The sequence below is a fragment of the Mobula birostris genome, chromosome 13, assembly GCF_030028105.1.
Source record: "Mobula birostris isolate sMobBir1 chromosome 13, sMobBir1.hap1, whole genome shotgun sequence".
NCBI lineage: Eukaryota > Metazoa > Chordata > Chondrichthyes > Myliobatiformes > Myliobatidae > Mobula > Mobula birostris.
Window position 1 is genome coordinate 50,532,913 of NC_092382.1, and position 13,020 is coordinate 50,545,932.

At 44.4% G+C, this 13,020-nt stretch overlaps 1 protein-coding gene across 1 annotated transcript in view; it reads left to right on the forward strand.

The window, feature by feature from the left end:
• LOC140207931 (uncharacterized) overlaps positions 1-13,020 on the forward strand; it is a 139,298-nt gene that overhangs the window by 72,285 nt on the left and 53,993 nt on the right. Inside the window, 1 exon segment of the mRNA XM_072276469.1 lies at positions 7,625-7,916. Coding sequence (XP_072132570.1) covers positions 7,625-7,916 — 292 coding nt within the window.

Sequence of the window (13,020 nt, forward strand, 5' to 3'; positions counted from 1 at the left end):
ATATACTGTTCCACTTTACATCTGCCTTTTCCTTCCATTCCCTTTTTAACAATTTCCACTTCTTTCCACAGTTCTTTTTCCATATCGAATTTACTGCTTGTTCTCATGAGATAATATCCCAGGTTCCCCCCACCCCCCAGTGGCCACATTTTGTCCCCAATTTCTTATTCAGCTCTGCACTCAGCATTCACAAATCCTTTTCCTTGTCTGGAAAACTCTCACACATATTGTGTAGGGCTGCTCCTGGCCCAGTCGTGTCAATCGACTGCAATTGACCCATGATCTCCTAGTAATTTACCCAGCACAAAGCCTCCTGCTCAATTAACAATCAGATAAATTTACCCAACACACATCAAAGTTGCTGGTGAACACAGCAGGCCAGGCAGCATCTCTAGGAAGAGGTACAGTCGACGTTTCGGGCCGAGACCCTTCATCAGGGTCTCTATATAAAATTCACTGTACACATGTTGTCACTGGGTATAAAAATGCACAGTACAAGATTTAAGTGCACACTTAAATATTTTCCCTAACAGGCAATGCTATTCCCCCACCTTTCATTCCTCTGCCTTGATCACATCTGAAACATCGGAACCCTGGAATATTAAGCTGCCAGTCCTGCCCCTCCTGTAGCCAAGTTTCACTAATTGCTACAACATCATAATTCTGTCTCCCGACAGATTCTGTCCCAATCCCGTCAAGGTATGCGATCAGCCTTGGGCGAGGGACCGTACCTCCAAAGGAACTAATGGAGAGCGACTGAAGGGCGCCCAGTTGGCCTACGGAGTCCCCAGAGTGGTCCAGCTGCTTACTCAGTCCGTCTGCTTGGCACTCCCTATATTGGAATCCTGTTCGTGACGCCAAGTGTTAAACTTGAATCTGAGTAAAACTCAGAAGACCAGCTTCTTATCGTCACCACAGTTTATTGTGCATTCTCCTGCAGGAGTTTGAGACCCAGTTGTCAAAGGGAAGGCAGGTAAGAACTGCCACCATCTGACAATTGGACTGACTTAGTTGGGTTACAGCCGTATATTTATACATAGTGAGCCCCATGCATTAATATTGCAAGATGTTATTTGAACTGGTACGCCCACCAAGTCTGTTGGTGCCAATCTTAATTACTTAGATAAGGGAGTTCGCTAAATCATGGTTTTATTTACAGATGTATGTGCTGTCCAGTCCTTATCAGTTATTCTCTTTGCAAGGCCCTGATTTAATTACAGACAGATGTTCATTCCTGTCCTTATCGGCGAGTCCTCCTCCCTTTACTCAAACGAGGGTACAATGTACAATGTTATCAGCTCTCAGTCTGTCTCTCTGCAAGCCGCAGAGCACTGGTAATGAGCCTGTCTTAGCTAACTGCTGAAGACAGAGTTTACTTCAGTTCAAACGTTCCTATTCAGTCCCAATTATTCTTTTAGCCAGTGGTCACATCGGTTCAAAATGATGTTTTTATATATCCTCAATTCCTCAGGAGGGTTCGGGGGAAATATTTATGTCCAATACAGAAACTGGTGTCCCCTGTGTGCATTGTGCAGATGCAAAAGTTGCTGGAGAAAAGGCGCCACATCAGTAACTTATCAGTCTTGTGCACATAATATTTTCATATGTTGGAGCTCACGCCTCCAATTCCATCCACAGAGTCCTTCCGAGTCTCCGGCCACCCTCTGAACCCCCGAGGCCCGGTATCTACCGCCCTGGAACTGCTGTCCGTTCCCCGCCCGTCTGTCCTGTCTGCTCGCCTCCCGAAAAAAACCCGCCCTCCTCAACTCAGCACGCACATACAAGATAACAGGACATGACTTCCATTGGTTAGCAAATGAATACAATTTCCATTATCACTGAGTATAACCCAAACATGCGGTTACGGAGAACCCCTTGCTCAGCAGTTAATAGTGCGAGAAGCCATTTTAGTATCACACTTCCGAGAAGCCATTTTGGTAATAAGCAACTAACAGTTAACAGTCCATCTAGTATTACTGAGAACCCTAGACATAGAAATCAATTAATCAGTCTGATGGCCTGGTAGAAGATGATGTCCCGGAGCTTGTTGGTCCTTTTGCTGTGGTACTGTTTCCTGGATGGTAGCAGCAGGAACAATTTGTGGTTTTGGTGATTTGGGTCCTTTTTTATACACCTGTCTCTGTAAATGTCCTGAATAGTGGGAAGTTCACATCTACAGATGTGCTGGGCTGTCCGCACCACTCTCTGCAGGTTCCTGTGATTAAGGGAAGTACAGTTCCCATACCAGGCAGTGATGCAGCCAGTCAGGATGCTCTCAATTATGTCCCTGTAGAAAGTTCTTCGGACTTGGGGCCCCAGACCAAACTTCTTCAAACATCTGATGTGAAAGAGGTGCTGTTGTGCTCTTTTCACAACACAGCTGGTACGTACAGACCATGTGAGATCCTTAGTGATGTTTATGCCGAGGAACTTAAAGCTGTTCACCTCTCAACCCCAGATCCATTGATGTCAATAGGGGTTAGCCTGTCTCCAGTCCTCCCGTCGTCCACAATCAGCTCCTTTGTTTTTGTAACAATGAGGGAGAGTTTGTTTTCTTGACACCAGTCAGATGTTGTTCAGACGTCAGATAGAGTCAGCAATCAAATGGTTGAGCATGGTGTGATGAATGTGCTGAGCTGTGTATATCACAATGCAAGAAGCATCATAGGAAAGCCAGATGAGCTCAGGGCAGGGAATTATGATATTGTAGCCATTATTGGGACTTGGTTGCACCCAACAGTCTGCGTGATTTAGAGGAACAAACTTGTAGACAGATCACAGACCATGCCTGGAAACAAAGATTGTTCCTGTAAGTGATTTTAACTTTCTGTATATTGACTGGGACTCACATACTGTAAAAGCACTAGATGGGGTGGAGTTTGTCAAATGTGCCCTTAATCAGTACATAGAAGTGTGCAATAAGCTGTTAGGAAATGATCCAGGGCTGGTGACAGAAATTAGTGATCATAATGCCATGAGTTTCAAAGTAAATATGGAAAAAGAGAGGTCTGGACCACGGGTTAAGATTTTAAATTAGAGAAAGGTCAATTTTGATGGTATCAGAAAGCATCTGACAAGTGTGGTTTGGGACAGACCGTTTTCTGGCAAAGAAGTCCTTGTAAGTGGGAGGCCTTCAGAAGTGAAATTTTGAGGATGCAGAGTTTGTATGTGCCTGCCAAAATGAAAGTTGAAAGGTAACTGGTGCAGGGAACCTTGGTTTTCAAGAGATATTGAGGCCCCAGATATTTTGTTCCTCTAAATACTTAAGACTATTGGGTGCAATCAAAGCCCATTAATGACTACAAGATCATGATTTTATGCACTGAGCTCATCAGACTTTTTTTGTAGTTGTCTTCTGTTGGTTTCTAAAAGGTTCCCAATAGATTTTGCTCTTTTGTTTGCCCTCTCTTTGGCTTTTATGTTCGCTTTAGCTTCTCATTTCAGCCACGGTTGTGTCCTCCTGCCTTCCCAATGCTTCTACTTCTTTGGGATGTATTGATCACTCAACTTCTGAATTGCTCCCAGAAACTGCAGCCATTGCTGCTCCATTGTCACTCCTACCGTATCCCTTCCAAACAAGTTTGGCCAGCTTCTCTGTCATAAAAACATGGAATAGTTCAGTACAGAAGTGGGCTATCTGGCCCATCTAGTCAATGCCAAAAAACATTTAAGCTGTCTAATGCAACTACCTGCACTGGGACCATCGCCCTCCATACCCCTACCATCCAGGTACCTATCAAACTTCTCTTAATGGTGAAACCGAGCTCATATTCACCACTTGCGCTGACATCTCATTCAACACTTTCACAACCATTTCTGTAAAGAGCTTTTCCACATGTTCCCATTAAATTTTCACCTTTCCCTCTTACCCATGACCTCTGGTTGTCATCCCACCCAACCTCAATGGAAAAAACTGCTTGCATTTACCCTATCTATACCCTCATAATTTTGTATATTTCTGACAAATCCTCAAAGCAGTGTATAATTTCCTTGTTTATATCTAGTGCCTTTTTTAGGTGTATAAAATGATGACGGGCATTGAGTATTTGGATAGCCAATAGGCTCTTTTAACAGCCTCTTAGATAAGTACATGGAGCTTAGAAAAATAGAGGGCTATGCGCTAGGGAAATTCTAGGCAGCTTCTAGAGTAAGTTACATGGTAGGCGCAACATTGTGGGCTGAATGGCCTGGAATATGCTGTAGATTTCTATGTTCTATGTTGAACAGCGAAATAACTTCTTTTCTTTAATCTCTATAGGGTCCACCATTTTAATGCCGCTTTTCCACACTCCCACACACCCTTTGTCCATCTCCTGAGTAAATAAAGGTGAAAAAATATTTAAGATCTCCCCCCATCTGCTTTGGTTCCACACGTGGATTGCCATTTCGGTCTTCCAGCGGACCAAATTTGTACCTTACAACCCTTTTGCTCTTAATCTATCTCTAGAATCCCTGAGGATTATCCTTCATCTTTTCTGTGCCAGCAACCTCGTGCCGCCTTTTAGCCATCCTGATTTATTTCCTATCTGTTCCCTTGCATTTCTTATACTCCATTAGAACCTACCTGCCTATCCCTGTTCTGCAACTCCATTTTGTGCTTTACCAGGGTCTCAATATCTCTTGAAAACCAAGAGATACAGTTTCTAACTTTACCTTTTATTCTGACAAGCACGTACCTGCTTTGTACTACCAAAATTTTGCTTTGAAGGCCTCACATTTACCAAGCACACCTTTGCCATAAAGCAACCTGTCCCAGTCCACAGTTGCCAGATCCTAGTGTCATAATTCCAGTGTTGTTCCATGCCGTGAACACATCCGCCTTTCCTACGCTGCTCCCTGTATTGAAATATACACTGTATATATTTCATGTATTGAAATGTTCACTGCACCATGGCAACTTTTTCATTCCTGACTTTGTCTGAGGACTGAACAACATTTGTCTCCACAACCCCTCCACTATCTGTTCTGTTACTCAGGCTCCAATTCCCCCTGCAACTTTAGTGTCACCCCCTTGCCCCCACCTTCCACCACACAGCTCTATCACCCCTTTGGCTTTCATTTCCCAGATCAATAAAAAGGAGGTGCATACCAGGTACATGCAGATAGGAACAAATAGAAATACAGGAAATTCAGGTGAACACTTATGAAAGAAATAAAAGAAGGCATGAGGTTGTCCAGCAGACAAGGTGAAGGAGAATCCTCAGGGATTCTGCAGATATGTTAAGAACAAAAAGATTGCAAGGGAAAAAAATTAATCCTGTGGAAGATCAGAATGGTAATCCATATGAGGTGACAAAATAGATGGGGGAGAGTTTTTCTGTATGTACACAAGAGATGGACACAGAGTCTATAGAAGTGAGGCAAAGCAGCATCAACTTCATGGACCCTGTACAGATTACAGAGATGGAGGTGTTTGCTGTCTTAAAGCAAATTAGCGTGGATGAACCCCCAGGGGCTGACAAGTTGTTCCCTGGGACCTTGCCAAAGACAAGTGCAGAATTGTTGGGGCCCAAGCACAGATACTTAAATCACCCTTAATGACAGGTGATGGATTGGAGGACAGCCAATGCTGCTTCACAGTTTAAAAAAGGCTCTAGAAATAAACTAGGAAATTATACGTTGGTGAGCCTGAATCAGTAGTGGGAAAGTTATTGGAATGTGTGTGCAGGAGCACGATATACAAGAATTTGGATTGGTGTGTTCTGATTAAGGATGGGCAGCCTGGCTTTGTGCATGGTAGTCATGTCTAACCAATTTTATAGTGCCTCTCGAGGAAGCTATCAGGAAAGTGGATGAAGGCAAGGCAGTGGATGTTGTCTACATGGACTTTGGCAAGGCACTTGACTAAGTCAGATATGAGGGGTTGGTCTAGAAGGTTCAGTCACTCAGTATTCAAGATGAGATAGTAAATTGGATGAGACACTGTCTTTGGGTGAAGCCAGACTGTGGTAGCAGATGGTTGCCTCTCTGACTGGAGACCTGTGACTAGTGGTGTGCCACAGGGATCACTGCTGGATCTGTTGTTGTTTGTCATCTATATCAGTAATCTGATGTTAACATGGTTAACTGGATCGGCAAATTTGTGGATGACACCAAGATTGGGGTGCAGTGAACAGTGAGGAAGACTATCATGGCTTGCAGTGCGACCTGGACCCGCTGGAAAAGTGGGTTGAGAAATGGAAAGTGGAATTTAATGGTGACAAGTGTAAGGTGCGTTTTGGTAGGACCCGGGTCTTACACAGTGAATGGTAGGGCACTGAGGAGTGCGGTAGAAGAAAGCGATCTGGGAATATAATTCACTGAAAGTGGTGTCACAGTTAGCTAGGGACGGAAAGAAAGATTTTGACACATTGGCCTTCATAAACCAAAGTACTGAGTACAGGAGATGGAGGTTATGCTGACATTGTACAAGACAATGGGTAAATGCAAGCTAGCTTTTACCACTGAGATGGTGTGGGAATGCAACCAGAGGCCATGGGTTAAGGGTGAAAGGTGAATCGTCAATGGGAACATGAGGGGAAACTTCTTCACACAGACTGTCATCGGGTGTGGAATGAGCAGCCAGCACAAGTGGTGCATGCGAGCACGATTTCAACATTTCAGAGGTTTGCATAGGTACCTGGATGGTAGGGGTCTGGGGGTGCGCAGTTTAAATAGTTCAGCACAAACCAGATGGCCCAAAGGACCTGTTTCTGTGTTGTACTTTTCTACAAGAACCTGAAATAATACAAATATTCACTCTTAAGTCTTCTTAACGGCTGTGCGGACCAACCATTCATCTCGGCAGGAATGTTTTATGTGGCGTTAAAACTGTGGCACTTTAAGTTAGTAATACATAAAAGAAAATCCCTGATGTATGTCAAGAAAGACAGTTTGCGTGATACTGTTTCAGTTACTGTGGGGCCAGGCACCCATCGCTGCTCAGCAGGAGCAGGGAATAATACCAATGGAGAGAGCCAAACTGAGCCAGGTCACAGATTGGAGATGGCAGAAATGCCCCATTCTTATAGAGACCGGAAGAGCATCAGAGAGTTTGATGGGCATTCCAGATACCATCACTGTGCCCAGATAGAAGATGATTTCTCTCTCCAACTTGGGTTGAACCTCAGTGTAACAGTGTGATACCAGATCAAACCTTGGCAACTGAAGGAATCTCATCTGAAATGTTGTCCTACATCCATTGATGGATTTTGTAAATCTTTCTACAGGTTAAAAAGGAGAAGGAATTTCTCTCCTGGAATCTCAAACACAGTATGCCAGTTTTGCTGTCTCTGTCTAGATATTTAAGAAATAGAGCAAGGAATTCAATGGACCATCCTACCTGCTCAGACTGTGGGGAGGGATTCACTTGGTCATTTGACCGACTGGCACGGCCGTCATTTTACACAGGGGAAAGACCATTCACTTGCTCAGACTGTGGGAATGGATTCACTCAGTTATCCCAATTGAATGTACATCATGTTCACACTGGACAAGGCCATTCACCTGTTCTGTGTGTGAGAAAGGATTCAGTCAGTCATCCCACCTGTGGACACACCGGTCAGTTCACATTGGGCAGAGGCTGGTCATCTGCTGAATATGTGGGGAGGGATTCACTCAGTCATCTGACCTCATGGCTCACCAGCGAGTTCACAACGGGGAGAAGCAGTTCACCTGCTCAGACTGTGGGAAGAGATTCACTGAGTCATCCACCCTACTGAGTCACCAGCGAGTTCACACTGGGGAGAAGCCGTTCACCTGCTCAGAATGTGGGAAAGGATTCTCTCGGTCATCCCACCTACAGAGTCATCAGCGAGTTCTCACTGGGGAGAGGCCGTTCACCTGCTCAGAATGTGGGAAGAGATTCACACAGTCTTCCACCCTACACAGACATCAGCTAGTTCACACTGAGGAGAAGCCATTCACCTGCTCAGAATGTGGGAAAGGATTCACTCAGTCATCCCAACTACTGGCACACCAGTCAGTTCACACAGGGGAGAAGCCATTGTTATGAATCCCGAGGTTTTGTTTGCTGTGGACTGTCATTTTAGGGGAGGGGGAGAGAGAGAGAGAGATTGAGAAGGTGAATCAGTCTGACTTGCTGCTTGTTTACATCGCTCGCAGCTTGTTTAGATTTAACCGAGGAGACAGAGACGAAGGATGAAAACTGGAAGGATCGAAACCAGGGAACTGGTGGCCAAGGGTCACTGTTTAGAACTTTCCTATCCCACAAGGGTGGGTTAATTATCGATTCAACGAACATCGAATATGTGGTGGTCACCTCGTTTGATCCATAGGAGTGGATCTGATTTGGGGTATCCTGTGAAGCCCTCTTATGTGTTAACCCTTGCCTGGGTGTGGGTGTGGTTATTCACTTGAAGACGATACCCCTTGTAACAAGTCACTTTCGGTTATAATTTGTATGTGGATTTGGAACAACAATGGATAAAATCTACAGCGACTGTCCTCTCGTTTTATCACCGTGGAACCTGTGGAATTCGACAAAATTGCCTTCTCTCGACATTTACCCTGGATTACAAATACCTCTCTTCACCTATTCTGGTTGAACTGAACTTCATAATTTACCCAGCGCTCAATAGTTTGGGAGTTATATTTAAACCCATATATACGTGTAATACTGTTAACTTTTGTTTATCCTGCTTAAGTTACTATATTATAATTAGATAGTGGTTTTACCATCAAAATCAGACTCCAGGTGTAGTCTATTGCTGCTGGTTCTTCACAAGATTGGGGCCTGAGTCCGGGATATAAACAGATTTCGGGGTGTATTGATTTATTATCGATTTCATTTGGGAAATCCCTTTTGATTTATTTGTGTGTGGAAAATCAGCAGCAGTGGATGTTGATAGATTTCTCGAAGCGCCAGCCTCTGAGGCATGAGAGGACGCTAGAAGGGTTGAGTTGTTGAGTATTGCTAAAAGGTTAGAACTTGCTAAGGTGAAATCGACAATGAGGAGGGCATAGATGCAGAGGACAATAGCTGAGCATTATGTATCTGAGGATGTGTTTAAAGTGGAGGAGTTGGAGGTGTTTCCTGAAAGTAAACCTAGTGAGCTTGAGCTCCAGAACAAGTTAGAAAAATTAAAGATGGAGGCTGCGGAAAGGCAGAGGCAGTTTGAAGCTAGAGAGGCAGAAAAACAGAGGGAGAAAGCAGAAAGACAGAGGCTGTTCGAGCTGGAAAAGATAGAGAGATTGCAGCAAAGTGGTCTAGCATTAGACTCTGGTGATAAGTTTGAGGCCAGACGGGAAGTTAAATTAGTACCTCCATTTGATGAGGCAGAGGTTGATAAATACTTTCAGCATTTTGAGAAGGTTGTTCAGAGTTTAAAGTGGCTAGAAGAGGGTTGGCCTATTCTCTTACAAAGTGTAATTAAGGGGAAGGCTTAGCAAGCCTATTCTGCTTTTTCAGTTAATGAAGCAGCTGATTATGACATAGTGAAACAGGCTGTGCTCAAAGCTTACAAGTTGGTCCCAGAAGCATACAGGCAAAAGTTTAGAAATTAGAGGTAAAATGTGAACCAGACATATATGGAAGTTGCTTTTGAGAAGATTGTGTGTTTTGACCACTGGTGCACATCTAAAAATGTAAATGATGATTGTAACAGCTTGGAAGAGTTGGTTTTAATTGAAGAATTCAAAAAGTGCATCCCTGATGACATAAAGACGTATTTAGATGAAAAGGATGCTGCCACTTTGCAGAAGTCTGCTCGATTTGCAGATGAGTTTGCTTTAACTCATACGGTTAATTTCACTCCGAATAAGAGCTTCCAGAAAAGTATCAGGGATAACCAGGGTAAACCAGAAATTAAAGCTGGGATTAGTAACAAGAGTAAGGATGAAGGGAAACAGTTGAAGGAGAAATATTCTGGTCTTACTTGTTACTATTGTAAGAAAGCTGGTCGTAGGTCATATGATGGCTAATTCTTCTGCCCTGAAGATTAGTTTAGATTTTGTTTATTGCCATTTAGAAATGCATGCATTAAAAAATGATACAACGTTCCTCCAGAATGATATCACAAGAAAACATAGGGCAAACCAAGACTAAAACTGACTCGCCAATGCAGCATCATTGGAAGCACCCGACCGCAGCGGACTCTGAGTCCGTCTGAAAACTTAGAGCCTCCGCCCAGCTCTCTGACACAGCCTCTCCGAGCACCACCCTCTGCCGAGCACTTTGACCACATCCCGGCCACCGAGCAACAAGAAAAGCCAAGTTCTTGGGGCCTTTTCCTCCAGAGATTTTGGACCATAGAGCAGCAGCAGCGAAGCAGGGATTTCAGAAGTTTCTCCAGATGTTCCTCCATGCCCTCACGTCCGTCTCCATCAAATCAAGATTGTGCATGGCACCCTACCTGACAAATAACAGACATCACCACCGGAGTGGCCGCTGCGAGCTGCGTCGCGCCACCATCTTCCTCAAGACCCAAGAAAAAGAAAAAGAGGCAGTCCCGAATGCCTGTGATCAGTATGTTGAAGCACCTATAAACACACTGGGTTCTGAACATTCTGCTGAGGCTCAGTTAAGGACTGAAAGGTCTGACCGAGTTGAGAAGGGATTCGATCATTTTATGTCAGATGGGTTTGTATTAGTAAAGGAAGGTTCAGCCCCGGTACCAGTGAAAATTCTTCGAGATACTGGGGCTCTCAGTCACTTATATTGGACAGCGTTCTAAAGTTTGGTGATGAGACAGACATAGGTGAGGTAAATCTTTTAAAGGTATTGGGGGTGGCATGGTTTCTGTGCCACTGCACAGGGTAACTTTACAGTCAGGTTTGGTTCAGGACCTGTTAAATTCAGATTATGCTCCAGTTTACCGGTGGAAGATGTTACTTTGCTGTGAGGGAATGGCCTGGCAGATGGTGAAGTTGTTCCTGCGGTGCAGTTGACAACTAAGCCAACCACTGGCGACCCACAGATAGACTTTAACATTTATTGTAGTAACTCGAAGTATGGCTGAAAAGTCTGCCAATGCAGACGGTTCTGTGCAGCATGATTCTGATACCCATGATAGCCAAAATCGGGATTCAGGTTATGATGACTTGTCGGGGAATTTTCTACCTTTATTGTTTCAACAGGATTCAGGTAGTAAGTCTGATAAGAAAGATTTATTCCTGTCTAGGAAGGAGTTTATAGCAGAACAGAACCGAGACTCTGAGGTTGAGGCTTTAAAAAAATAAATAGCTCTCTCAGATGATGAGATTAAGAAAGGGCCAGTAGGGTATTATCTCAAGGATGGAGTGTTAATGAGGAAGTGGAGGCCACCTGCTATACCTGTGAGTGAGGAATGGGCAATTGTTCACCAAGTTGTAGTCCCTAAAGTTTATTGGGCTGAAATTTTAGCTTTGGCCCACAGTATGCCCTGAGGTGGCCATTTCGGAGTGAATAAAACTGTAAACAGGATTATGAAAGAACTTTACTGGCCTAATTTGAGGAAAGATGTTGTGACCTTTTGCAGAACCAGTCACGCTTATCAAGTTGTGGATAAACCTAATCAGGTCACCCCAGTGGCCCCACTCTGGCCTATACCGACATTCAGTGAACCCTTTTCCAAAGTTATAGTGGTTTGTGTTGGCCCATTGCCGAAGCCTAAAGCTGGCCATCAGTATTTGCTCACTATTATTGGTACTGCATCCAGATTCCCAGAGGCAATACCCCTCAGAAATATTAAAGTTAAAATTGTGGCAAAGGCTCTTACCAAGTTTTTTTTTAACTTTATCTGATTTGCCGAAAGAAATCCAGTCTGATCAAGGAGGTAATTTTACATCTGGATTATTCCAGCAGGTAGCTTATGAACTGGGAGCTAAACAAATTACAAATTACATTGTCTGCGTACCATCTGGAATGACAAGGGGCTTTAGAAAGATTTCATTCTACACTCAAACCAATCATTAAGGCATAATGTGTTGAAAATGGAAAAGACAGGGATGAAGGAATTTATTTGCTTTTGTTCGCAGTAAGAGAGTCGGTACAGGAATCACTGGGTTTTAGTCCATTTGAACTTGTATTTGGTCAGAGAGTGAGGGGACCTTTGACCTTGTTAAAGGAACAGTGGATTGATGGGGATGTACATGTTAACTTGTTAGACACAAAACCGGCCCTCAACGTCGTCCTCCTATGAGTAGCTGGCGCCGAAGAGAGATTAAGTCATGGATGGTGTGCCTCTTAAATTTGTGTCTGATGACAGTCATTTCTGACCTTACTTGTCCCAGGAGAGCTGAATGCGGAAGCAGGACCTCGCTGGGAATGAAAGGCTTGACGTGACCGAGGACGATTCGTTGCGTGGGAGCTGTCACTAGTTATATCTGTAAAAACTGTCTTTGACTGTGATCTGCCTACTAAGGGCCTGGCACAGCAACTCATTATTCCCCAGGTAAAACTTTGCCTTCCTGAATTCTTTCTCGGAGGCCAAAATACCACCCTCCCGAACCAAGTCCTCCATCGACTCCGCACATTATTCCAGGATGCAAAATACATAGCACCCCGCGTTCATCTTCCACGGACCGAAACAGGCCATTGTACGAGAGTGGAGAGGCAGCCGCCTTTGCTAAATCCCCGGAAGCCTGCGACTTCCTGAGTCCGATCCGGCATGCTGGCACTATGTCCGAATCGCCAAATATGTGGTGTTGCCGGTGATAAAGTCCTGGAGCGAGTAAAGTAGAGTAACTGGATGGAAAAGTTTGCACGTCCCGCTATTCGCCCGCTCCTGCAGCGCCAGCAGTCCTGTCGATATGGCTGTTTCAACGTCTTCGTTCCCGAACAGCCGGAACTTGTTGCAGACGGTTCAGAATCCATTTCAATGGCTGGAATGGAGAGGATTCCTCTGTTGCTGGGGCAGTAGGAAGGCGCCCAGCCCTCAACAGAACCTTATTGGCTCGGCACCAGAAATTCCAACGCCAGGAATGTCTCCGTCATTCCTGAAGAATTCCCGGGCCGTAAGAGGTTGAGACGTCTGAAGAATGTTCCGGCTCCTACACCAAAGGAAAATCATGATGACCAAGGATGAGGGATGTTGTCCTGAT